Source organism: Cololabis saira, chromosome 11 (assembly GCF_033807715.1).
Source record: "Cololabis saira isolate AMF1-May2022 chromosome 11, fColSai1.1, whole genome shotgun sequence".
NCBI lineage: Eukaryota > Metazoa > Chordata > Actinopteri > Beloniformes > Belonidae > Cololabis > Cololabis saira.
In genome coordinates, this window is record NC_084597.1 from 32,661,999 (window position 1) to 32,686,931 (window position 24,933).

Sequence of the window (24,933 nt, forward strand, 5' to 3'; positions counted from 1 at the left end):
GAATAGAAGATTTCTGCTTTTCGACTCTTCGTTTAGGTTGTTTGGGGTCTTCCCTCCATGATGCAATGCACATCCTTACTAAGAGGCAGGTCTGGACTGCAGGCAGACCAGTCAAGCGCACTCTGTTTCTTTAACCGCCGCTGTTGTAAGTAATTCAGAATTAGGTCCAGCATTGTTCTGCTGAAATACCAAGTCTCCCAGAAAAGGTTTGATGTTCGTGTTTGTCTTTTTAAAATTCTAATATAAGACTGTTAGTAGAAATGCCACTCATGGGCTATGTGAATCACCTTCTATGGACATTATAAACCCCAAAACTATGAAAGATGCTTGCTTTTGCACCTTCCACTTATAAAAACTTGCTGTCTTTGTTCTCATGTTTGGCAGCTAGAAACCAAAATCTCAAAATCAAGTAAACTCTCTTTGTCCATATATTCTGCAGACTCTTCTCAACCGCCGTTATTTTTTTTATTAGCAAACGTTGTTGATCTTTTTTTAAAAATTACATTTTGAACTTATCCAACTGTTCTGGTAGTAAGATTTGTAGGTTTTAAAGGTTGCATCGTGCTTCCACTTGAAATGAAGTGGAAGAGATGTTTAGAAAATCAAAGTGCATAATGATGGTACTTGAACTGTTTCATTGTTAATGGGTGCCGTGGACAGTACCCAAAAAAGCTGAAATAGGGGAAGAAAAAAAGATTTCCATTACACTTTTTCACAAAACATGGAATGATTTTGAAAATGCAGTTTTTCTATTGGACAGTGTTTTTCGAATGAGCAGAATTCCTGCAAGACTTCTTTTATAAGAGACTTCTCCTAGAATATGGTCCTGCGAGATTTCAATTCCAAATGAAAAGGAGGAAGATAACCACTTCGAAGAAGATGGACGGAAATATCTTTAGTTTTGGACAAATTATTGCAACTGCCAGGACCACTGTTGCAAAAATGGTTAATATAAGACGAAGGCATATATAAGAAATATATAAGGAATATATAAGTTTTGCGTAATTCTAGTGGTAATGGGAACTCATTATATTAAAGGTATTGTGACATCATTTTTAACATGCTTTTAACACTATTAAAAGTCTTGGCCAACATCCCTCAAATGTGTCTAAAAGAGTGTAACCAGATAAACTTAACTCTAGTACTCCATTCCTGGCTTTTTATGACAGTGTTTTTTTGCGCCGTGAAAAACGCTTCCTTTTCCCCCTTTCCTGTCAATCATTGCCCCGCTCCTCCTCCAAACCTCCTCCAACCAACCGCTACACACCTCTGCCGGCGTCTCCACACACACGCGCACACACCGAACCACAAACACAGCCCAGACAGGGCGACTACAGCCCGGGGAAGAAGTCCGTGACCAGAGGACTCGACTGGAAGTCGAGTCCTCTGGTCACGGACTTCTAACAGCGGCGTCGGAGAGTTAAGCCGGGAGCGACAGGCGAAGCATGCACGGAAAATCAGCAGGGCGAAGCAGACAGTCCACAGCAAACAATCATAAAAATAAAGGCATGCAAGCAACAGTGTCCCCCTATCTTAAGTCCAGTCAGTGGCCGCGGGTCTTCTTAGCAGTTTTCCTCCGGTGATTAGAACAGAAGAGGCTCTAAACAGCTCCGTGTTAAGCCTGATTTATGGTTCCGCGTTGAATCGACGCAGAGCCTACGCCGTAGGGTTCAGCGTACGTTGCGCGTCGCCGCGTAACCCTACGCCGTAGGCTCTGCGTCGGTGTAACGCGGAACCATAAATCATCCTTTATGGTGCGCTGAAGAGGAGAGGAGGCAGGGAGCTGGGTGGAGGGAGCGGTGATTTAGCGGGCCCTGACGTCACGGCCCGCCACCAAACCAGGTGCGCCGTTTTTGCATAGTTATGCGGAAAATCCCAGAAAGCACACAATACACTGAATGTTAAAAGTTCGTTGTTTTTTGGGTGTAATTGATGTCAAGACACCCAACAAAACACAAAAAATCAAGAAAAATTTGTTTTTCATGTCACAATCCCTTTAAGAGAAGCTGTTTTGAATTTGTTTATATAATAATTGAGCTTGCTTCTGAAAACAAATCTTATGGTTGAGTTTGAATAAAATAAATGAATGCATTTGACTGAGAACGTTATTGCTGTCTTAACCCGGGCACAAAGCTTTCTTGTTGTTTCTTTGTATATATACGGAGAAAAAAATTAAATGAGTAGTTGTCCAGAAAAGCCCCCAAAGTCAATCATTATGTCTGACTCTGGAGCTCTTGTAACTTTATTCTTCTTTTATGCAAAGTCTTATAATCTGCGTGGCAGCCATTTCTGCTCATACCGTTCTCCTGTCCAGGCACACGTGCGACCTCCACAAGTGATTAGAATGTGCATGGATATGCTAAAACCAAGTTCTTATTGAAATCTTCTGTTGATTCATCCTATTACTTCTGCACAGACTCCAGTGATGTTTGTGCACCCGCTTAGCGAGGCATACATGTAGAGAGAGACAAAGAAAGCTGACGGCTCAGCCAATGCACTCTCTCTTTTGCTCCGTCAGGTATTCATTTCAGCCTGCGCTTACCCTGCAGACACACTGACTAAATAGATAGGAGCTCCATGTGTGTGTGTGGGTGTGTAGGTATTTGACCATGTGTTCAAAAAAAAGTCATCATCGGCTGTTCTGACCATGACTCCCTGTTCAAATTGCTGTCTCCTTTATGACTGTTCCAGCCAAATATTGTTCCAGGGGAGGGAGCAAAGCTCTGAGTGGTTTAGTCATTTATATAGCTGCAGGGTGTTCTATAATGGAAGCGGATAAGATGTGTGGAAATAAGTTAATGTAGGTGACTCTAAATGGCTGGTCTGAAAGAGAAAATGACAACTGAAAACATTTTGAACATCCAGGACACAACGTTTGTGTCCTGGATGTCGGCTGCATCTCTACTGGTGGTAGCAGTCGGTGATCTGACGGCCTTTAAATCCTGTTGATATCATGTATTGTGTTCGTAAGTAAAATGTTCTTAATGACAGCTTCACATTTGCTCTGGAAGTCTTACAGACCTGTGAGATCTGTGAGCCTGGATACCTTTGAGAGATAACAAAATAAAATGCAAAGAAGAGAGGTACATTTTTAATAACAGAACATGTCCAAACCAGAAAAGATGCAAAGAAACTGATCAGAGAACAGTTTTTGGTGGGTTCACTTGTAAAATGTTCACATGAAGTAACATGTCAGAGTCAGATGAAAGGTCTGTGCACGCTTCAGCAGTGGGATCGCAGCAAAAAACAGCAGTTCCCCCGGTCTCTGTTTACAAAAGCACCAGTTTATGACTAGTTCATGTATTACTACAGGAATCATCAAACCCACAATGAAATACATGCAGACTGTAAGTCAAACTCTGACAAGTTAAAACATGACCTTTAAAAAGCTGGGAGTGCATCAGTGGAGTACAGAACAACATCATACAGTGATTCCTATGTAAGCATTGTGTGCAAGATGTCAACCTGTTCTTTATCACAAAGGTGTCTTGTGAAAGCTTTACAGTTTTTTTTGTGTTTTTTTTTTTTCTTTAACACCTTTTAACAACAGGCCCATCAATACTCTAAAGACAGGAGAGAAAATGGCTATAGCCAAAGTAAATGCAGTGCCAAACGCCAGAAACATTAGGTAATCAGTGGTAATACCAAGCAATTACCAGCAGCCGTATGTCTGAGAGACACAAGGTTTCAGCAAGACACCATGACAAACAGACTTATCTGACTGGGTTCAACCAGAGGCCAATTTACATTCTCAACAATTAGTCCATCAAGCTTAAAAACAAAGTCGTCATACCCAAGATTAAGCTTATCATCAAGCCAAGCAAATCTTTACCATTGGAGAAACGAGGCTTACTGTAGATGGAAGGCATGAAAAGGGAAAAAGGAAGTACAGTAGTAACTTTTAAAGGAAGGAAAGGGGGAATAAAATCCTGAATGGATCTGAAATGAGTGAAATGGAGGTTGAGAGAACAAGGAGAATTTTCAGTTCTCCATGACACAACAAGCTAATGATAATCTGAAATCAAATTTGGCTCAAGATCCCTAGTTCACACATCTACAGCGCTTCTTGATCAAATCTTGCCTTCCAACGATGAAAAATGTCCCAGTTGGACTCGTAGAGCTGGATGTAATCCCTGGTGAACTTTACATCCCAGCATTCAGGGGAACTCCTGAGCCTAAATGGAAGATCTTGCTAACAAAAATCCGCAAGTGTTACATTTGCAGAGCTCAGGCAAAGATCCTTATCCAGAGACTAGAGGTTGTGGAAGCTAGTCCTGGATTAAACAAGGTTTCTCTGGTCAAAACAGAAGATGCAAACTTCAGAAGTCTGGGAGTTTGTTCGTGTGTTGGTTGGTCTGTTTGTGGGACTGGGCATACTGAACAAACTGGCTGGACGGTTGTATTGTGGGTTGACTGGGTGGAGTCTGGTTAGCTTGCTGGTTTTCTAATTGACACTGTTCAAGCTCTCTTTTTCTCCGCATGGCTGTCTGCAACTGCTGCTTCATTGCAAGGATTTGACCTTCCAGTTCTGCAAGTTCCTGAACCAGAGGGTTCTGGCCCACACCCAAGCCAGAACCACAGTCGTCCCCTCCTAAACCCCGACACTGTATCATACCCTGTCCAGTCCCTCCCTGACTTTGCCCCAGGGCTTGACCTAAACCCCGTCCTAAAAGGTCAGATCGACCATTAGAGTTGGTCACTAGGGGCAGTTGTTTTTCCAGCTGTGGAAGAGAATGGGGATGAGGGAGGGGCGAGGGGGGTGGTGGAGGTGGAAGATCCAGGGAAGATGGACATTCCAGGTCGTTCTGTATGTCTTGCGGAAGGAACCTTCGTCTGTTGCAGTGGGAGGATTCTGCAGGATTCCAAGAAGATGATTGGTTGTTTCCCTCATTGCACCTGGAAATAAACCATGTAAACAAAGTAAAATGTTGAGTAGGAATTCTAAATGCCAAATTGTGAGAACATTATTAACTCTGACTGCATCTTTTCTGATCGGAAATCTGTGTAGAACTAAAGGCTCAAGTGATTTATTACTATCTAACTAGGGTTTGCTGAAACAATGAACTGCTGACTGCTGTTACATATTGATTCATAAATGTCAATAAACAGAACAGGATCTTCAGCAAGGTAGTAAAAATAACATAAAAACTCATGAAGTTTTGGACGTTGGCTTTTAGCGGATGACTTTAAGATTCTTGGATGACAATGGCCGGGTTTCCCAGATCCAACCTCTCTTAAGGATTTAAGAGAGGTTCAAAGAAGGTTTCAACTAAGAGAGAACCCTAAGATACGGGTGTTTCCCAGATGACTTCTTAACACCGTTCTTTAGTTTCGCTCTTTCAGAAGCTCTTTGGAGGAGCTGTCCGGTTCTGAAACCAAATCAATCAATGCCAGGCAAATCGATCACCGATCACTATCAGCGCATTTTCACACGCAGCCCTGCTACCTAACGCACTAATTCCCTGCTGCCTGTGCGTTATAATGAAAAATTAAGATGATAAATATAATTCAATGACCCTTTTTCATGATGAAAACAAGACTGGAACTAAATAAGAAGTGGTCTTGGTAAGAGAATAGTGAGGAAATGCATTGTTTTTATTAAATGTGAAAGATGGACGAAAGGAGAAATTAACTTAACGATCATTCAGCATATAGGACCACATTGTATCCTCCTGACTAGTAAAACAGAAGTTTATTTAGCTGCTTGACCGTTTTCACTATCAACGTTGTATTTGCGGATGTTTGGAGACACAGCAGGTGTGGAGACCAGTGTTGGGACTAACGTTATTTAGTAACGCGTTAGAGTAACGCGTTAGAGTAACGCCGTTAGTTCTGCGGTAACTAATACTCTAACGCATTACTTTTTAAATTCAGCCACGCAATTACCTCTACCAAACGGTGCGTTACTCTGTTATTTCTGGCTACAGTGAAGCTGTTTTTCCCCACACACGGAGACCAGAGGAAACGTAGTGTGTATGCATTCAAAAACATGACGGTCATGGCGAGCCAAAAGAAGGCGAGTTTCGCAACGTGGAATTACAGTAATCCCTGGTTTTTCCCGGGGTTATGTTCCAAAAAGAACCTGTTTTTATAGAATTATTTTAGAAGGAAAGGCTTCAAATTGCGGAGATCAGCACCACCTCACACGTATTCCAGTGCTCTTCTGAGCCGCTGCATCCCGGCTCTGTAGCGTCTTTTTCTCCTAACCCCCGGGGTGCAGGAGTGTTTTTTCGAGAGAAGAAAATAGTTATGGGTCGTTGTTTTTGCTCTTTTTTCTTCTGGGCAAAAAGATTTTTATAAACCGACATGCCACCATGGATTATATCTAGAACTGTAATGAACGATTCATCAAAGGCTCCCGTTCTTGAACTGCTGCTGAAGACCACTAAGGCAGAGATAAAAGAAAAGAAGCACAGGTGCAGCAAGACATAATTTCAAACCTACACATGTCTAAACTGGTCTTTTGTCAATTCACGAAATAAATCTGGGGGGAAAAAGTACCACAGCATTTAACAGAAAGAAAAAGAGCATGCTGTCATCTTATATGTACCAGTAGTATGTTCTGATCATAGTGATACAGTATAGTTGAAGTAAATTATAGACATGTACACCTTAATCACAATATAATGTCCTGTTGGAGTTTTTGTGGGACTGTGGCACCAAATGAGCCACACATAGCAGTTGAGAAAGCTTTGAGGATGACAACACATAGAAATTAGCATGTATTGAGATGGAAATAAACTGTATGGGAATTTTTGTTTTCTGTAAAATTAGAAAACAAACACAACATTAATGGTATCAACTAAAGAATGTATGTTTTTTTGTGGAATTAAGTTCTAAATTAAACACTGGACTTTTTGAATCTCATTGATTTGTTTAATCTTATGCCGTCTGTTTCAGAGCCAACACACGAAAATGGTCACGTTTTGGATCTTGTACTGTCATATGGATTGAATGTACACTGAACTGAAACTGAAATCTGCGACACATCCTTATCCGACCACCTACCCTTTTTATTTTCTTCCTCATTGCCTACACCCTCTACCACGGACTCCATGCCTGTTGGCAGTCTCTGTGTTTTTAACTCATCTACTCCTTTACAGTTTTCTGCTGCTTGGAAAGACTCTTATTCTTTGGATGACTTTGTTGACCTCAATGTGGATGACTGAATGACAATGCTCTTTACTAAGGTTTTAGACTTCATTGCACCAATGACTGTAAAGAGCGCTAAGCCACCGACTAAGCCCTGGCTGAATGAGTCCACTCGTGCGCTCAGACGCGCATGTAGACAGGCGGAGAGAAAGTCGAAAAAGGACAACCTCCGAATATCTTGGGATCTGCTGCGGGAATATCTCACAATTTATCAGCAGGCTGTTAAAGCAGCTAAAGCTGAATATTTCCAAAAGTGCTCATAAACCTCAGGTTTTTATTAATGTATTTGACTCAGTAAATCCCTGTGATGCTGTTTCTGTCAAGCCTTCTTCTGCATTGTGAGAGGATTTTTCAGTTTTTTGTAAACAAAATTTCTGCTCTTAGATCGCCACTGGTTCAGCCTGCTCAGGACCCCTCAGTTTCTACAGCAAGCTCAGTTGTCTTTCACCAGTTTTCTATTCTCACTAAAGTTGTGGAACACTTACATCCTGCTAATTGTCCATCTGACAGCATACCATCTCATTTGCTTAGAGTTTTCAGCTCAGTAGGGTATTTTATCTTTTTTCTTGTAAACCTGGGTCTTACCTCTGGATGTGTTCCTGTCACGGTTTCCCAGTGTAGGATAGGTTTTTTACTTGATAACTCACTTCCCTGTCTCTCCAGATCCTGCCACCCTCATCAGTCAGACATCCTCTCCTTCCCTTCACCTGTGCTTCCCTGGCCCAGCTCCACACCTGGTTTCCATCTTCATCAGTTCCCCTTATTTACCGGCCCATTTCCACCTTCCACTTTGCCAGATTGTCTAGATTCCTTCCTAGCTTTCCAGCGCCACTCATTCTGTCTGTGCCTGCCTGCCTGCCTGCCTGCCTGCCTGCCTGCCTGCGACTTTGCCTGATGCCCGGTTCTTTTTTTTTTTTTTTTCACAAACCAGCACTAATGCAGCACAAACAAACGAGACCATTTTGGACAAAGTCGGGGGGCTGACACTCAAACATGTCTGACCCTATGGGCTGACCAATGGGGAAGCATCCAGAACACTGTGGGGTGTTTGTGTCAAAATGATTCAATCAAAAAAAAAAAAAGACTTCAAAACTTTTTTCACTTTCATAAAAAAAAAAAAAAAAAAAAAAATTTTCAATAAAAAAAATGTGTTCAAATGCAATTGTTTGGGTCTCAAATATTTTTTTGCATTCAATCACTTTTTTTCTTTAATTGAAAAAGTTTTTTTTATTTATTTAAATATTTTTTTTCTTTTTGAAGCAATCTTTTTTTTGATTGAATAATTAAGAAACAAATCTACCTCCATACATGGTCCCATTGATTACACTTCAGTATTTGCAAGAGACAACCGGGATGGGAATATGTTTTTTACCGTTAGTAGGGACGGGGATCTGTGAGAGCCAGATGATGCTTCCTTAAAGTTAATGAATATTCTTTCAGAACTGAAGCGGATATTTTAATACACTGTTGCTTTAACTACCTCTGTCTCTGAGCTGAAATGAGGCGCTTTCAACTGAGATGTAACTGTGGATAAAAGTCTGGCTCTAAATCATGACTAAAAGTTCAGGAGGTGCTTTATGTTTATGTTTTATCTGCACTTGGCTTTTGACTTCATTCTTTCCAGCAGCTTTCTGCTGTTAGTTTTGATTTTTTAATAACTCAAATCAAAACCACTTTGTGGCTTTTAGGAAATGTTTGAAACAAATAGTCGTACATGACTCATTTTATCCACACACCAGAGCCTCTAGTCTTTCTGCTCAAACTAAAATGTCTGAACCTCTAACGCCACACTTCCTTGATTCAGTCCTATGTGGCACCAAAAGTAATTAGTGATTTAATTTTTATTTTTTCTTTCTTTCTTTTTGATACATATTGCCATGATGCAAAGACTTTCATAAACAATGGCATTAAGGTCAAAAAGAGAAACGTAAAGTTGGATATTTGTTTGGCAGATGCTGAATTCTTTTTTTTAAATGTTAATGTCCTTTACATCACCACTTCTTCTTTTTCTACGCAGTATTCAGCTACTGAATCTATTGTGTAGTCTGAAACATTATGTGGACCAGAAAGATGAGATACACTTGTTTGAACTCGCGTAACTCCGCCCATCTCACTGACATCAGTCTAATTCTCCATATTTTCCTCAAAATCAAATATTGCTTTGTTTTGCATGCTGCATATAAAATAACAGGAATCTGTAATAAAAGTGCAGGGCATATATTTTGCTTTCTTAATTTACATAGTAATAATTTAGTTTTACTTGGAGCAGGCACTCTTTTTCCTTGTCACAGGGAAACAAGATCCTTGTCATTTGGATAATTACAGCTTCCAGATCCCTTCATGTCATTTCCAGAGATACCGCAAAAATCCTTCGTAAAATTTCCAGGGTCAGCAGTTCACCTCATTAAGTTATGCCAAATCCTTTACTTGTATTTTCATTTCTATACAGCATGTGGTGGTTTTCTGCGTGCCCTTTCACCCTGTTGTAGATGCACATTTTGGTCCCTATCTCCTGTTAAGCATTGCAGCCCATGAAGAGAGGCAGCTCACTCTTTATTCCCATTTACTGTAACTGCAGCAGTTTTCCAAACTACACCCCTGTAAAGAGGCTAGCAACATTTTGCCATTAAAGGCTATTTCCCGACCCATCTGTCGGTACAGATATCACCATGAGCTGACAGACCCTTGATGCAGCACGATGAAACGGGAGGCCATCCAACCACAAAGTGTGCCCTGCTTGAATGTCCTTCAGGAAGTTATCAGATAACCTCTTGACTACCGTGAATAACAGTGTACTTGATGTATTCAAAAACCTCTGGAGTTTAAGTGAACATAAATAAACACTGAACATTTGTAATACTTCCTAATGGACCATGAAGTCCTCCAGCAAAAGTGTTTGCAACAATTCATTGATATGATATGGGTTTTATGCTTTTGTATTTAAGTCATATTATAAAGTTTGGTGGACGCAAGAAAAAGAAAAGATAAAGACATTTTCAAAAAGCCTCTCTCTTGATAACCTAACCACAAATCTGAAGTTAGGAGAACTATTGTCTGGGATTAGAAAATCCCTAAAGCTAAATTCCATTAGACAATTAGTACTACACTATTTATACACAGTTATTACCATCTCTTTTACTCTTTCCTCCTCTGACATTAGTTCTGTTTGTTGATACAAAATGCATTCTGGGACACTCTACCGTGTCAAGTCTCCGCAGGATGCATCCTTGATAAAATAGCCGGTAAAAGAATACATCTGGGGATTTCGGATATACTTGACTAGATGCAGACTTTAAATGGGAACTGCAACTGATGAAGTACACATAAATATGCATATTGAGGGATGGCTATTATTTTGTCTTTTCTCTCTCTCCCTGGCCGTTTGCCTGTTTTTTTTCCACCTTGTTGTGGTTCTGTTACTTTTGTGCGGCTCTGTAAAGCTGATTTATTGTTTCTTTGTTCGATAACCTGTGGTGAAACACTTTTGTTAAGATGAGAGAACATTTGTTCACTACTTATGCCTTCCAACCTCTTGGATTTTGTCCTACACAACATCTACTTTCTTGTAGTAGTGATGAAGGACTATCTGCCACCGTGCACCCCTTTTTTGGTACCTTTTTATTAAGGAAAGCAAACCGTCAACTTAATGTTTTGTTGCACAATCACTGCAATCAAGTGATTTCTGTAACTCTCAAGGAGACTTCTTCAACTGCAGATTATGTGTTTTGGCACTGATGCTGCTTGAAAATTGGTCTTATAACCTTTACATTTAACACACTTGTCTAAATTTTTATTTCTGATCTCCTCAGAGTCTCTCAAGTCTCTCCTTAGCTTTCTCTGGTCCATTTTCAGTGTGGTGAGTACACATGTGTAAGGACTGAAGACATCCATTATGTTAATCAAAGAACACAGTATAATTTAACATGTCACTATGATCAAATTATTTTCAGTCTTTTCTAAGGTAAAAATGTATTTTATAGGGCCAGTTTCAAGTTATTTCAGTAATCATTGTAGTTTTTTCTTTCTTTAATGGAAGCTAACGACAAATTTGTGTGTGGTTGCAATATCTTGCTTCTATGATGACTTATTTTTGTTTTATATTCAACAATTCATGTGTCTTGGTTGACTTTTCTTTTTCTTGTATCCACATCTGTAATTCATTGTTTCAATCCATCCCCAGTGGCCCCTTACAACACCTCGGTGTATTTAGTTGTGTGTTTATCTGCTATTGTGCCTGGGAACCCTGAAGTGTTGGATTGTTTCCTCGTGTTTTTTATTTAGTTATTATTCTGCCACATAGCAACTATCCCTGGAATTAACTCTTAGTATATATTGTATGTACTGTATGCGTTCCTATGCTATGTATTACTGTTTCACATGGAATGGCATTATAACACAATAATAATGAACTTAAATGAATTGAAATAAAATTAATAATAAAAAACGGTTTTAATGTCATTGATTTAATTGGATTGTAACTGGATTAAACTGAACTAAACTGAACTTGTTATTTTCTCTGTAAAGGGAATTGAGATGATTTGTGTTTTTGAATTTGCTTCCCTCATTTGGATTCCTCCCGTCCACTTATTGCTTTTTACTTTTTGCACAATGTTTGGACTTCGACTAGATTTTTTTATGATAATTTGGTACACTTGCTTTCCTCTAGTGTCACATGCTATGCTTTAAACAAACGAAATATAAACCCAACAGAAGGGCTCACAATTAGATTTTAGCTCAGATGTGAGCTTTTTCTAGCTTGACACTAAATCACATGATTTTAACTGGCTGTCTGAGGACATTTTAGGGTATTACTTACATGGCTGCACATTCTCTCTGGACTTGTTTACATTCTTGTTAACTTAATTAGGAGATAAAATGTTATGGCTCAATCCTGAGTGGTAATTAAAGCCAATTCAATTTCCCACATGCCTACGGTACTGAGCTTTAGTGGCAGAGCTGATACTGATTCTCAGGCTCACTCTGAACCTGTAAAGGAGCCAGAGCTGAAGCCTTTACTGCATAAAACCTTACCCATTAAACGGGAAGATCATCAAATTTCAGTGCAGTGCTTGCAAAGCAGACATTTGACACAGAACGCCAAGTCTTTGTAAGATGCTCATATTCACGACATAATAATTTCTGACTTCTGGGTGGCATGTAGACACGTTGCAGAGGAGCTTGATTGAATAAGTATAATTATGCAAGAGTAGCCGTCTATCCTCATTACCAAAGACGTCACATAGACTTGTCTCCATAATCATTACGAGTACTTAATCCCCACTTTGAGTGCTCCACCTGAGTCCCTGGAGTCTGCTGTGCTAACTAGGAGTTTATGTAAAATAATGTGCGGCTGAGTTTTCATGTATCATGAATTAATTTGCTGGTCTCCGCAAATGCTTTAGGTTTACAAAAAAAAGCAAAAAAAGACATGTCTTCATTATCAGTGGCTAAATGTGACATACTGTAGTGTCATCTGACTTTCTGTAAGGGTTTGTTTAACTAATCTGGAAAATGCACCACCAAGCAAACTTTTAAAGGACACTAATGTTGCCCACCCCCCCCAAAAAGGTCTCATGAATAAATGCCCATTTCTCTTTGTTCCCAGCTATGTACTGTGACGTCAGCATGAGATCATTTCATCAATTTCCCTCACAGATGATTGCCTTCCAACAGACTGACCTTTCTATTTAGTTTCTGATTAAAATTGGCGCCCTGAACTGTCACTTGAATGTTAATGGATGTCACATATTTTCAAGCTGATAGTATAGCCAATAGGCCATTTAAGTTTGTAAAATTGACTTTTCGCTGGGGCTGCCCACATGCATTTTTGGTGTGAATGAATATTAGATTACATAGTCCCCATCTGACCCACAAGCGAGCAATATCCTTGGACTGTATTCTGTTTGGTATTTATATTTAAAGATCTGAAGTAGTTGGGGAAAACTTCTCTTACAGTTTTTCACAATTGTTTAAACACATTTATTGGAACATCAGACACAATGTGCACAACCTGAAACTCATGTTTCAGGTGGCTAAACCAATCCTGCTGAACTCCAAGCACATTTACTGCTCTAGACTCAAATTCCCATTCCATACCACACATTTCTCACAACACTACACACAATTCCCAATATCCTGAACACTCTTCCTGAATTCCCTCTCTTGCTGTTCACACAGAACACACAGTCAATCACATTTCTAAACTCCAAAGGCTGTTGTGCAATATGCAATCAGCAATTTGCCATTGAATTCATATTCATTGATGAAGTTTGACCAGGACTCCCTGGCAGAAGAGTTATTGTATCTCAATGGGACTTTCCTGAATAGATAAAGGATAAATAAAAAATGAAGCGGGGTTCAACCTTGTAAAAAGAAGGCGCCAAGGGAGGAATATCATCGGCCAGCGTGCCATCACAGAGGTCCCTGGCCAACGTGGAGGGAACATAACAGTGTGTGCTGCCACGGCGTCCTCCATCACCATGCCACCCTTGGCCCCTCCAACACTGCACTTCTTCTAGCATTCCTGGACCAGCTCTACATATCATTGTCCAGCCAGACCAGATGGAGGACACAGAGGTGGTCAGGTTGGTTGTTATCTGGGACAATGTCAGTTTCCACCGGACTGCTCTGGTCCGTGAGTGGTTCAGGGTCCATCCAGAAGTTGATGTCCTATATCTCCCTCCATACTCTCCCTTCCTCAACCCAATTGAGGAGTTTTTCTCTGCCTGGAGATGGAAGGTATACGAGAGAAATCCTCAGACACGGATCCCACTGCTGCAGGCCATGGAGGACGCATGTGGCGATGTCACTGCTGAGGCCTGTCAAGGCTTCATGCGGCATTGTAGGAGATTCTTCCCCCGCTGCTTGGCCAGGGAGAACATCTCCTGCGACGTGGATGAGGTCCTGTGGCCAGCCAGGGATGAAAGGCAGGATGCAGCCTTATACTTTTGTTCTGTTTCTATTTTCTGTCAAGTTTTCATCCACAGCTTGCTGTGATGTCCAGTGGACTGCACATTTTGAGTCCAAATACTGTAAAATATTATTTGTTGTTACAGTAAAGAATTGTGTATTTTCTATTTGAGTAGCCTATACATATGAATACTATATGGTGATACATTACATCCAACAGCTGAAGGTGTAACACTGAACATACAAATGCATGATTCTACTGAGCATTCATAAAGTGTTTTCCATTCATACTATAGTGTCTTCCATTCTGCACATCAGTGTTCAGTGGGTGCTTAGAAATGTCTACTCAAATGATGTATGTGTTTGGCATTTGAGAAGGAAATACCATTTAGTGAAGAGTTAACACTGTTTTGAGGGTAGAGTGTGCTTTTGCAAGAGAAGTGTAGGATTTTGCATTTTATGTGTGAGTTTTGTAATTTGTGTTTAGAGTTTTGCGTAAGTGAGGTAGTCTATCAGGAAATGTGTTTAAACAATTGTGAAAAACTGTAATGAAAGGCTGCTGTGGTTTCCCCTGTTACACAGCATAAACAGTGCATCTATAGCTGTCAACTTTAAAGGAGCATGAGGCAGGATTGAGGCAGGATTTATGAAAAGAAAATCGTATACGTTTTAAGTTTTCTAGTAATAATGTCATATATAATATATAATACAGATGAAGCGTTCCTAAACCAAAACGAATGAGCCCTCTTGTGTATCTCTCCGTTGCCTTGAACAGGCTGTGTGCTGAAAAATGTGCTGCAATTCTGGGCCCGAATTTCCCGCGCTGTCCTGCGGATGTGACGTCATGTGCGTTCTCCCCGTTCTCCCGTGCCGGCTTCGCTGTTGGCTGCAGTACCCCCGACGGCCGTCGTGGCGAAGGGTGGCACTATCGAGTCTCATTTCTTAAAAGGAGCCCCATGCTCCTTTAATTAGGGCCCGAGCACTTACAGTGCGAAGTCCCTATTGTATCTGTAGGATTTTTTTTTTCCCTTCTTCCGACGAAATCTCCATTACCATTTTTATTTATTATAAATATCTCATAGCTATCATTTTTGTCCATCGTTCCTGTAGTTTCTTGTGCCGGCCCCCCTTTTTTCTCTTTTGTGCATGTTTGCAGGCTGGAGCCTCGGGAGCTGCGTTCTGGCCTGTGTTCCCGCCCATCCCCGGTCATCCCGTTGCTGTTTCCACCTGCCTACGTGGATGTCTGCTGTTGCTGCTTCCGCCTGCCTGCACCCCCCCCCCCCCCACCTCTGGTCATCCCGCTGCTGCTTCCACCTGCCTGCTGTGTGCTGCTGACGTCCCTGACTCCCCCAGTTTGGCCTTCGGCAGGAGGGTCCCCCCTTATGAGCCTGGTCCTGCTCAAGGTTTCTTCCCTCCTAAAGGGGAGTTTTTCCTTGCCACTGTTTGGCTTAAGGCTTTTCTCCCACTATGGGAGTTTTTACCTGCCATTGTTTATATAATAATTGCTCGGGGGTTTATGTTTAATTTTTATGTTTATGTTTATGTTTATGTTCATGTTCTGGATCTCTGGAAAGCGTCTAGAGATAACATCTGTTGTATTAGACGCTATATAAATAAAATTGAATTGAATTGAATTGAATTGAAATGAGGGCCTTTTTGCCCCCCTAAACGTGCCCCAAAAGTCACCAAATTTTGCACGCAAGCCAGGCCTGGCGAAAAATGTGATATTTAATGGTTTGCATTAATGGGCGTGGCCTAATGGCCCAACAGCGCCCACACTTCGTGCCTCAAGCCCCACAATACGGTTTGACGGACATGCACGAAAATCAGTACACACCTGTATCATGTCGCAACTTAAAGAAAAGTCTTTTGGCGCCATGGCCGAAACCAAACAGGAAGTCAGCCATTTTGAATTAATCGTGTAATTTTGGCGCAATTTATGCCATTCCTTTGGCAATTAATACAGCCCGATCAGTAACGTGCACCCAGGTGTGTTATACATCAAAATGTGCGTCTCGATCCTGCGACGACGCGCATTACTTTTCTCAGTCAAAAGCGTTACCGTGGCGACGATAGATGCCAAAAAGCGCGCCCCCGCTTCATCTGGTTTGATAGTTCCTACTTTCTGCCATAACTTTTGAATAGTTGAATAAAGAGTCGTGGGTGGTGTCATCTGACTCGGTATTGAGCACTTGACCTTCATCGGCATGAATTAGCCCTGCCCCTTCTTCTGATTGGTCGATATTTGATAGTCCCTATTCTCTGCGATAACTGTTGAATGGTTTGACATAAAGAGTCGTGGGTGGTGTCTCTAACTCGGTTTTAAGTACTTGACCTTCATTGGCATGAATTTGCCCCACCCCTTTTTCTGATTGGTCGATATTTGATAGATCCTATTTTCTGCCATAACTTTTGAATGGTATTACATACAGAGTCGTGGGTGGTGTCATCGGACTCGGTTTTGACTCCTTCACCTTAATTGGTGCAAATTAGCCCAGCCCCTTCTTCTGATTGGTCGATATATTATAGTTCTGATTTTCTGCAATAACTTTTGAATGGTTTGATATAGAGAGTCAGTCGTGCGTGGTGTCATCCGCTAAATGTCCAGGCCTGAAGAATCTACATGCAAGTCATACAAGCGCTTCCACTGCAGCACGCCTGAACGTGCACAAGGGTGCGAAGGCCGGTTCATCACTGCTTGCAGCTTTAATTATATTTTATAGCTGTCTGACAGGAGTTTAACAAATGTTCTGAAGGATAAAGAAATAATTATACCACACCTGTGCTCACTTTACATGCAGTTCCGCCACTTAGGAAAGGAATTTTCCTCAAATAAAATGTATGAAAGGGATACAGTGAAGTGTGAATATATCCCATTGATGTACCTGTCTGCTGTGTTTATTTCATTGAACTTAAACCACACCGAGCAACAAGGATGCAAGAACATTACCTCTTTTCGGGCTTGGCAACAGTTGGTAGCTTGTCATCGGTAAAGCCTGAGTTGAGGGCTCGGTGTAATCTCTGGAGAACAAACAAAATATCAGCTCTGCTGTATTTGGGGAATTTGAAGAACCTAGGTGCATTAGAAAGAGCAACAGCAACAACAGAATTTACCCAGTCATCGTCTACTGGGCAAGATATAATTAAATGTGTAGGTTTTTATTACAATTGGAAATTAATTGCTGCCATTTAAACAAATGCTGGGGGCACTGCTAGTTTCAGAAAAGTTCTCCTGTTGACAGTAAAGGCTTCAAATGACTTTCAGTATGTTGCGATGTTTATTTGTGTGTATCAGTGTGTTATATGTCACTACCTGACTAGTGTGCAGCCAGTACTTGGAGCGCGGCTCCGTAACCCTTGGGATCACCAGCTTGTGAAGGATGTGTTCTGCTAGTGTGGTCAGAAGAGATAAGGCCACGCCCACACACAGCATTACAAACAGACCCGAGAAATGCTTTATACCCATCTGGAGGGTCTGGAGAGAGAGAGAGAGAGAAAGAGAGAGAGAGAGAGTGAGAGAGAGAGTGAGTGACAGACATAGAAGATAAACAGTGGAAGTACAGACAGAAAAAAACAAGAGAAAAAGACTATACAGATCAGCTATAGAATTAAAAACACCTCACTAATGATATACATGTCTCTCTCCTGCAACATCAATTCACTGAAGTATAGGAAAGTTGGACAAGTACTTCCGTCATCAGTCACAGCCAAAGTATGGTCCCAGTGCAAAGTCTGCATCCAGCCAGGTATTGTTAAGATTCCCGGATGGGTTCTTCCTTCGAGGATGCATCCAGAGGATACTTGTGTAGACTAGAAAAGTACCCAACTTTCCCATCAATGAGCAGAAGTAATGACAGAGGAAAAAGCTTCTGATTTTAAATTACAATTTCAAAATACTACAGTTGCGAATGCAGTTTTAAGATGTTTCCATCAATCTTATTTGTGGCTGATTTACCAAGATGAAGCTTAACCACTTCCTCTGGCATTTTTGGAAAAAACAACCCATCAGATTGTTCTGAAGCCCATATTGATAAAACAATGCATGAAAAGTGAAATAAATAACAGAATAAAAAAATGCTGAACGGGACTGAATTGAGCCTGTGAGTCATATTCACTGAATTCGCTGCTGATGTCCAGTAGTGAAGATAGATAGATAGATAGATAGATAGATAGATAGATAGATAGATAGATAGATAGATAGATAGATAGATAGATAGATAGATAGATAGATAGATGGTAAATTTAGGCAAATTTGGTTTATTTACTGAGATGGAGCTTAAAAAAAAGAAACAAAATCCTCTGACAGTCTTGAATGTGTGTAGTCCTGCTACCTGCATCCTTCTCATAGTTTAAACACTGAACTGCACCCTCCCGTTTTTTTCAAAATTATTTTTTTCCAGTCACACTTGCCAGGCACAACTATCAATTACAGAAGTCCAAATGTAGCGTACTTGGTATTGAGAAATTAACTCTGACCTTGAAAAGATCCCCCAAGTACCTTTGAAATTTAGAAACCAAATCAAAAACTTTTTAAAAACTACTTTTGGACATATTTTTCAGTGTTTTTATATAGCAAAAGCCAACACTGCGATTTAGATAATTTTACCATGAAGTGGTAGACAGTTCTCAGTCAAACAACAAGAAAGCTGGGACTGCATATTTCCTTACGAAACTCACAAATGCGTGACTTTTCGCAGAGCATCTCACATCCTCTGCTGGTCTGTGTTCTTCCCATTGCCTGTCATACAGCCAGCTTTTCCCAGATGACAAGCTTTGGCACACTGGGTATTATGTTGGGCAGATGTAAACATGGACATTCTGTTCTGCTCCAGCCTCATACACTCCGCCCCTGATGTCAGCGCATACTGTCACGGTTTGGTCTGTTCCTGTTTTATTTTGAAACCCGTGCCTTTGTGTTTCAGTTCTGTTTTGACTTCCCTTGTTCCCATCTGCCCTGATCATCTGCACCTGTGTCTTGTTAATCCTTCTGTGTATATCTGGTCTTGTCCTTCCCTTGTTCCGTGCTGGTCCGTCCTGTTTCCACGCAACTTGTGTCCTGTCATGGTTTTGGATTCTTGCTCTTTTTTTTTTTTTTTGTTAACCCTGCTTTGGTTAATTATTGTCAATAAATCACATTTTTTTGAACTCCTGCCTCCTGCGTCTCTCCTGCGCAACTCATAACACATACCCACCCAATATTTTCATATAATGAGGTTTAGTCACCTTTAAAAACACTGGATGACAAAGCAGGTGAAACCATGAGCAAAAAGAAAATAGACAAAAATAAAAATGCGAAAATAACTTTTCCAAGATGTTCATTAATTCCAGTAGAGGCCCTGTTTCTCCAACCTTCCTACAGCATCCTCATGAAAACCTTCTGGTCTGATAAGTTAACACTTCAAATAAAAGTTAGCCAGTGTATAGACTTCCAGCAAACTGGGCTAAAAACTCAACTCTGAAATCACAAATATTGAAAGAAAATCCCATCGCTATTCTTTCTGCAACAACCTTTTAAGGTGTGTCCATACATGAGCATGTATACAGTATGTATACATGCTATGGGGGAAATATCCCACGTATGGGGGAAATATGTGCAGAAAGTCATTTTTTATTGTCTTGCTCAAAACTGTTTAAATGTCCCTGAAAGCTTGACTCTTGAAGGAAACGTATGCTGCACTGATGTCCAATTTTACTTTTCTGCATTAAAGTTGCCATCACAGAGGTGTGACTATTGTTTGCCAACGCCACTGATACACAGCTTTTCTTTTTGTTCTGTGGTCCAGAAAAATAGCATCCAATTATTAGTAGAAAAATGATAAAACATTTTTCTTCAAATATGGCTCCATATAACATCACTGATTTCTCTAAAATAATCAATTGGTACTGATTTCTTTTAACCAAGTTTTCAGTCAAAACAGAGTTAACATTTAAAGGCATTACAAAAAAGAGACAAAACAGTCAAAATAAATACCACTGTTAAAAAGCCACTTAAGTACAAACCATTATATTGACTCTGCAGACATACAAAATGCTTCCTCTCAGGTTACTGTATTAATTCTGGATGTAATGAACATCATATATCAAGACTGCGGGTAAATTCCCCACTTGTTGTAGTTTCTCTTGACATATATTCGTTCTCATATATTCGTGTTTGGAACAATTAGTGATACAGGAGCAGCTGCAGTGATTGTATTGTAAAGTCATGTTGGAAAAGAATACATGATGGATTATATTCATCAGTGCAGATTTAAAAATTGGCAATGAAGTTGCAATGTTACAAAGTGGGATCCAGTGTTGAACAATTAAGGCACTGGAACTGTGAAATTTGACTGTCCATGAATAGGTTTCAACCTTTGGGACAATTCATTACAGAAAAAAGAAATATACTTCTAGTAGTCCCAGACAGTCCTTAAATATTTGAGATACCATCACATTAAAGGTAGGGGTAAGTGTTTTTGCTAGGGGTGTCAAATTAGGGCGTTAATTGCGATTAATTAATTACAGGTATATTTTGCGAAGTTACGTTTATTTAATCGTTTGATCTCTAACTATAATTTTTCTGTTTGCGAGTTGAAAGTTTGAGATTTTGAAATCTGTGTTTGTGTGTTGGGCTTCTTGTGCTTGAGTTGTATGGGGTGGATAACAACGGTCAGTCACACCTTAAAGTGGACATAGATTGGCTGTCACTGTTTGGGCGTGTTTAGCTACGCCGGTAGACTCCCGTTGTAACTGGACAGGTATGGGGAGAAACGGTCAGTAGCAGAGAAAAGAAGTGAAAATGGAGAAGCATGGGAAAGTCATCGGTCCAGTGAATGGGGAATTTACAATTCTAAAACGCCCCGACAGCACCATTTATAAAGGTAGAGTGATATGTGTTCCTTGTGGAGAGGACTTTGCTCACCAACAAAGCAGCTCAAGTTTATCCTACCACATAAACGCAAAGCACCCGGTCACGAGTGGGGCCACAGCTAACATTAGCAGCAATGATGTTAGCGGTTTATCAAGCCACAGCAACGCTCTTCCCCAAACTAGACGGGAGGAGAGCACCACGCGCATGTGCATGTCTGCGACAGAGAGGCTAGCGAATGTTCTTGCCAAGTGGATATAAATGGCTAGGACTGCATCTGTTCAAGTCTGTTAAAAAAAAAAAAAACTTTATAATGCCACTTTTTGTTGTTAAAGATCAATGTTTTGATCTGCCACAATAATGTAATAAACTTAAATGAAAACACAAGCAGCGATGAACGGGCCCCTCGCGCGAGCAATTTTCACCAATAAAGGTCAAAGACTTAAAACCGAGTCAGATGACACCACCCATGACTCTTTATGTCAAACCATTCAAAGGTTATAGCAGAAAATAGGGACTATCAAATATTGACCAATCAGAAGAAGGGGCGGGGCTAATTCATGCCAATGAAGGTCAAGGACTCAAAACCGAGTCCGGTGACACCACCCACGAGTCTTTACGTCAAACCATTCAAAAGTTATGGCAGAAAGTAGGAACTATCAAATATGGACCATTCAGATGAAGGGGGGGCGCGCTTTTTGGCGTCTATCGTTAGGTAACGGTAACGATAGCACTTTTGGTAACACTTTTGAGTGAGAAAAGTAATGCGTGTCGTCGCAGGATCGAGACGCACATTTTGATGGTTAACACACCTGGGTGCGCGTTACGGTTCGGGCCGTATTAACGGCCGAAGAAGTGGCATAAATTGCGCCAAAATTACATGATTAATTCAAAATGGCCGACTTCCTGTTCGGTTTCGGCTATGGCGCCAAGAGACTTTTCTTTAAGTTGCGACATGATACAGGTGTGTAGCGATTTTCGTGCATGTACGTCAAACCGTATTGTGGGGCTTGAGGCACAAAGTTTTCTAGGGGGCGCTGTTGAGCCATTTTGCCACGCCCATTAATGCAAACCATTAAATATCAAATTTTTCGCCAGTCCTGGCTTGCGTGCAAAATTTGGTGACTTTTGGGGCACGTTTAGGGGGGCAAAAAGGCCCTCCTTTCGTCGGAAAAATAAAAATAAAAACGAGAAAAACGAAAAAAAAAATGTATATGTAAACACAAATCACTGTAATGCCCTGCTTTCTGGTCCCCCCCCCCGAAAAAACATTTCACATGTTCAGCTTCTTCAGAACTCGGCTTCCCGTGTGATGACGATGACCAGAGAGCAGGCTCACATTACCAGTTTTAAAATCACTGCATTGGTTCCTTGTGTCTTTCAGGGTGAATTTTAAAGTACTTCTTATGGTTTTTAGGTCTTAATCATCTTGTGCCTTCTTATCTTGCTGATTTGCTTGTACCTTACGAACCCTTGTGGGCCCTGAGGTCTTCCTGCACCGCCATTTTTTAAATTTCCATCATTAATACAAGAACCCATGGTGAGGCTGCTTTCCAATACTATGTTCCACGTTTGTGGAACAGCCTTCAGGAGAACCTGAGGGCTGCAGAGAACGTTAATGTCTTTAAAAGCAGGCTCAAGACCTACCTTTTTAATCTAGCTTTGAACTAATATCCCTCTTTGTTTTAATGTTTTACACTTTTCATAGATTTTCTGTTAAACCTATTTTTTTAAAACACATTTTACTGTTGCTTATTGTTGATATCTTATCTATATTTCTATTACAATGTATTATTATGTTTATAAATATATTTTATACTTTTTATACGTTTTACTTTTCAACTTCAATATTTCCTCAGTGGGAGTCCTCCACATTGGGAGGGCTGTTGACTCCGGTCGATGGACCAATGGCCCGAGGTCTGCTCATCCCTGGTTGTGGTGGGGTTCATACAGTATATCCATCCTACAGAGGTGGTTTTTGGAAGTCTATCCCGTGGGGAAGGGTTGTGGGTCCCTACCATGCAGTCTGGCCTCTGGGTGTAGCAGCAACCTCTTCATGCAGACAGGTCCCTGTGATAGTGTGATAATGTTCCCTCACTGGTTCTTTTGTGCCCAGAAATGTTTTCCATGTTATTATTTATTTTAATCTTTTTTTCTTTTTTAAGATTTTTTTGGGCTCTAGTGGCCCTTTATTCAAAGTGTACAAACAAGAAGGGGTAGAGAGAGAATGGGAATGACATGCAGCAAAGGACTGTAGCCTCAGTATATGAGACGCTGCTTAACCCACTGCGCCACGGAGCGGCTCATTTATTTTAATCTTTGATTGTGTTTTATGATTGATAGGGATTAGGTTTGGTTTGGAAGGGGGTGGGTGGGCGTGTGGGACTGATTTTTCTTTACTGTTGTTGAGCACATTTTGCTGCATTTCATTGTACGAAAAGTGCTGTATGAATAAAGTCTGTTTTGATTTGATATGATTTGATCGTGAAGCAACTTTTTGGCAACACACTTATTGTAGCCTATTGTGGAAGTTATTTATTAAAATTATATTTTACAATTAACAGGGTGGCTCCACCCCAAAACCATATCAACTTCAATAAAGCACATCACAGTCATACTCTTCATTCCCTTTATCACAATTTGATCTTTGTAATCGTAAGTTTGGTCCACTTAATGCTAGATAATTGGATAATATGCCATTCATTGGTTTTGATTTTAATGCTTAAAAGGGATCAGTTTCTTGAAGGTGACAGAGGGCTGGCTGATTGCCAGAGACTTTGGCTGCCTCTCTGCAGCCAATCAATCAGATTTTTTTCAGAATCTCCAGTCTTGCTAATAAAATGCATGAAAACGAAATAAATAAATAACTACATAAAAAATGCTGAGACAGACTAAATTGAGCAAGGCTTGTCAGTAAATTGTATTGCTTATATCCATTGACTTTCCTGCTGATGTTGTTGAGCAGTCTATGCAAACACAGAGGGTTTGAGCAGATCTTAATCTGGCGATACCTGTAAATGCATGATATGTTTGCACGATTCTGCATCATCTGGCATCTGTTAGTGTATCATAATGTGGTGTCTGCAGGATCACCTGTGTGAAACCACTGTTTATAATGACCCACACAGAGAGTAAAAATATTGGCCAGGCAGTTTACTTTGCTCTAACTTCGTGCTGACTGAGGTATGATGCCGATAAATTTAAATGTCTCCTGCTGCAGATAACATCTACAGAACATTTGGCTGACCTACACATGAAAATGGCTCAATTTGGCGATACGGAGTCCATGGCATTACAATGTACCACTTCTGCTACTGATATGAGACTCCTGGTGCTTTCCAAAAAAACATTTTCCAAATGAAAAGCAAGTTCCTAGTATGTTCAGTTTCTGGAATGCCACCTGGAAATTGGGAGGTCACGGCAAATATCTCAGACAGAATCGTGAAGTCCCAGATTGTTTCAAGATGAAAATTTAAGATGGCTCACCCTATGTAAATAGGTAAACTTGGTTTTTATGTATTTTATTCACAACAATGTATATTTTCAGGCCATTGCAAAAGGTGTATATGGTTATAGGGAAGAACCTCTGTGTAGACATATTTTTATGACTTTTGTCATGCACAAAATGACACAGTACATACTGTAATTTAAAGCTGCCAAAATTAGCCTGCTGCCTTATAAAGTGAAACAGTCATTAATGCAGTCTAATGGCATGAAGCAGGAATATTATTGTTATTCTTTTTTTTATGCAACAACACTGTTCCCTGAGGCATCCACTTTTATTTTCCAAGCTGGGTGTGACATCAACCTAGGATATGATGTTTCCCTACTTCCCTCTTTCTTTTCATAGGCTTTCAAAACATGGCGTCATGGTAGCTGCTAAACTCACTATTAGCCATCTAGGTGATAAAGTAACTTATAAGCATAGACCATTCCTTAGGTGCCTATTGAATAGATACAGTCATGAGTAATAATAGTTAAACTGCTAAAGAAGACGGGGGTGAGTTATGCTGCTGCTTTTACCA

At 40.5% G+C, this 24,933-nt stretch overlaps 1 protein-coding gene across 1 annotated transcript in view; it reads right to left on the minus strand.

The window, feature by feature from the left end:
* Nucleotides 1-3,389: 3,389 nt before the first annotated feature.
* Nucleotides 3,390-24,933, minus strand: part of grin3a (glutamate receptor, ionotropic, N-methyl-D-aspartate 3A) — an 89,566-nt gene continuing 68,022 nt past the window's right edge. The window contains exons 10-12 of the mRNA XM_061733188.1: nt 17,375-17,536; nt 17,012-17,082; nt 3,390-4,896 (exon numbers count right to left, since the gene is read on the minus strand). Coding sequence (XP_061589172.1) covers nt 4,320-4,896; nt 17,012-17,082; nt 17,375-17,536 — 810 coding nt within the window. The 3' untranslated portion in view covers nt 3,390-4,319. The remainder of the gene's footprint in view (nt 4,897-17,011; nt 17,083-17,374; nt 17,537-24,933) is intronic.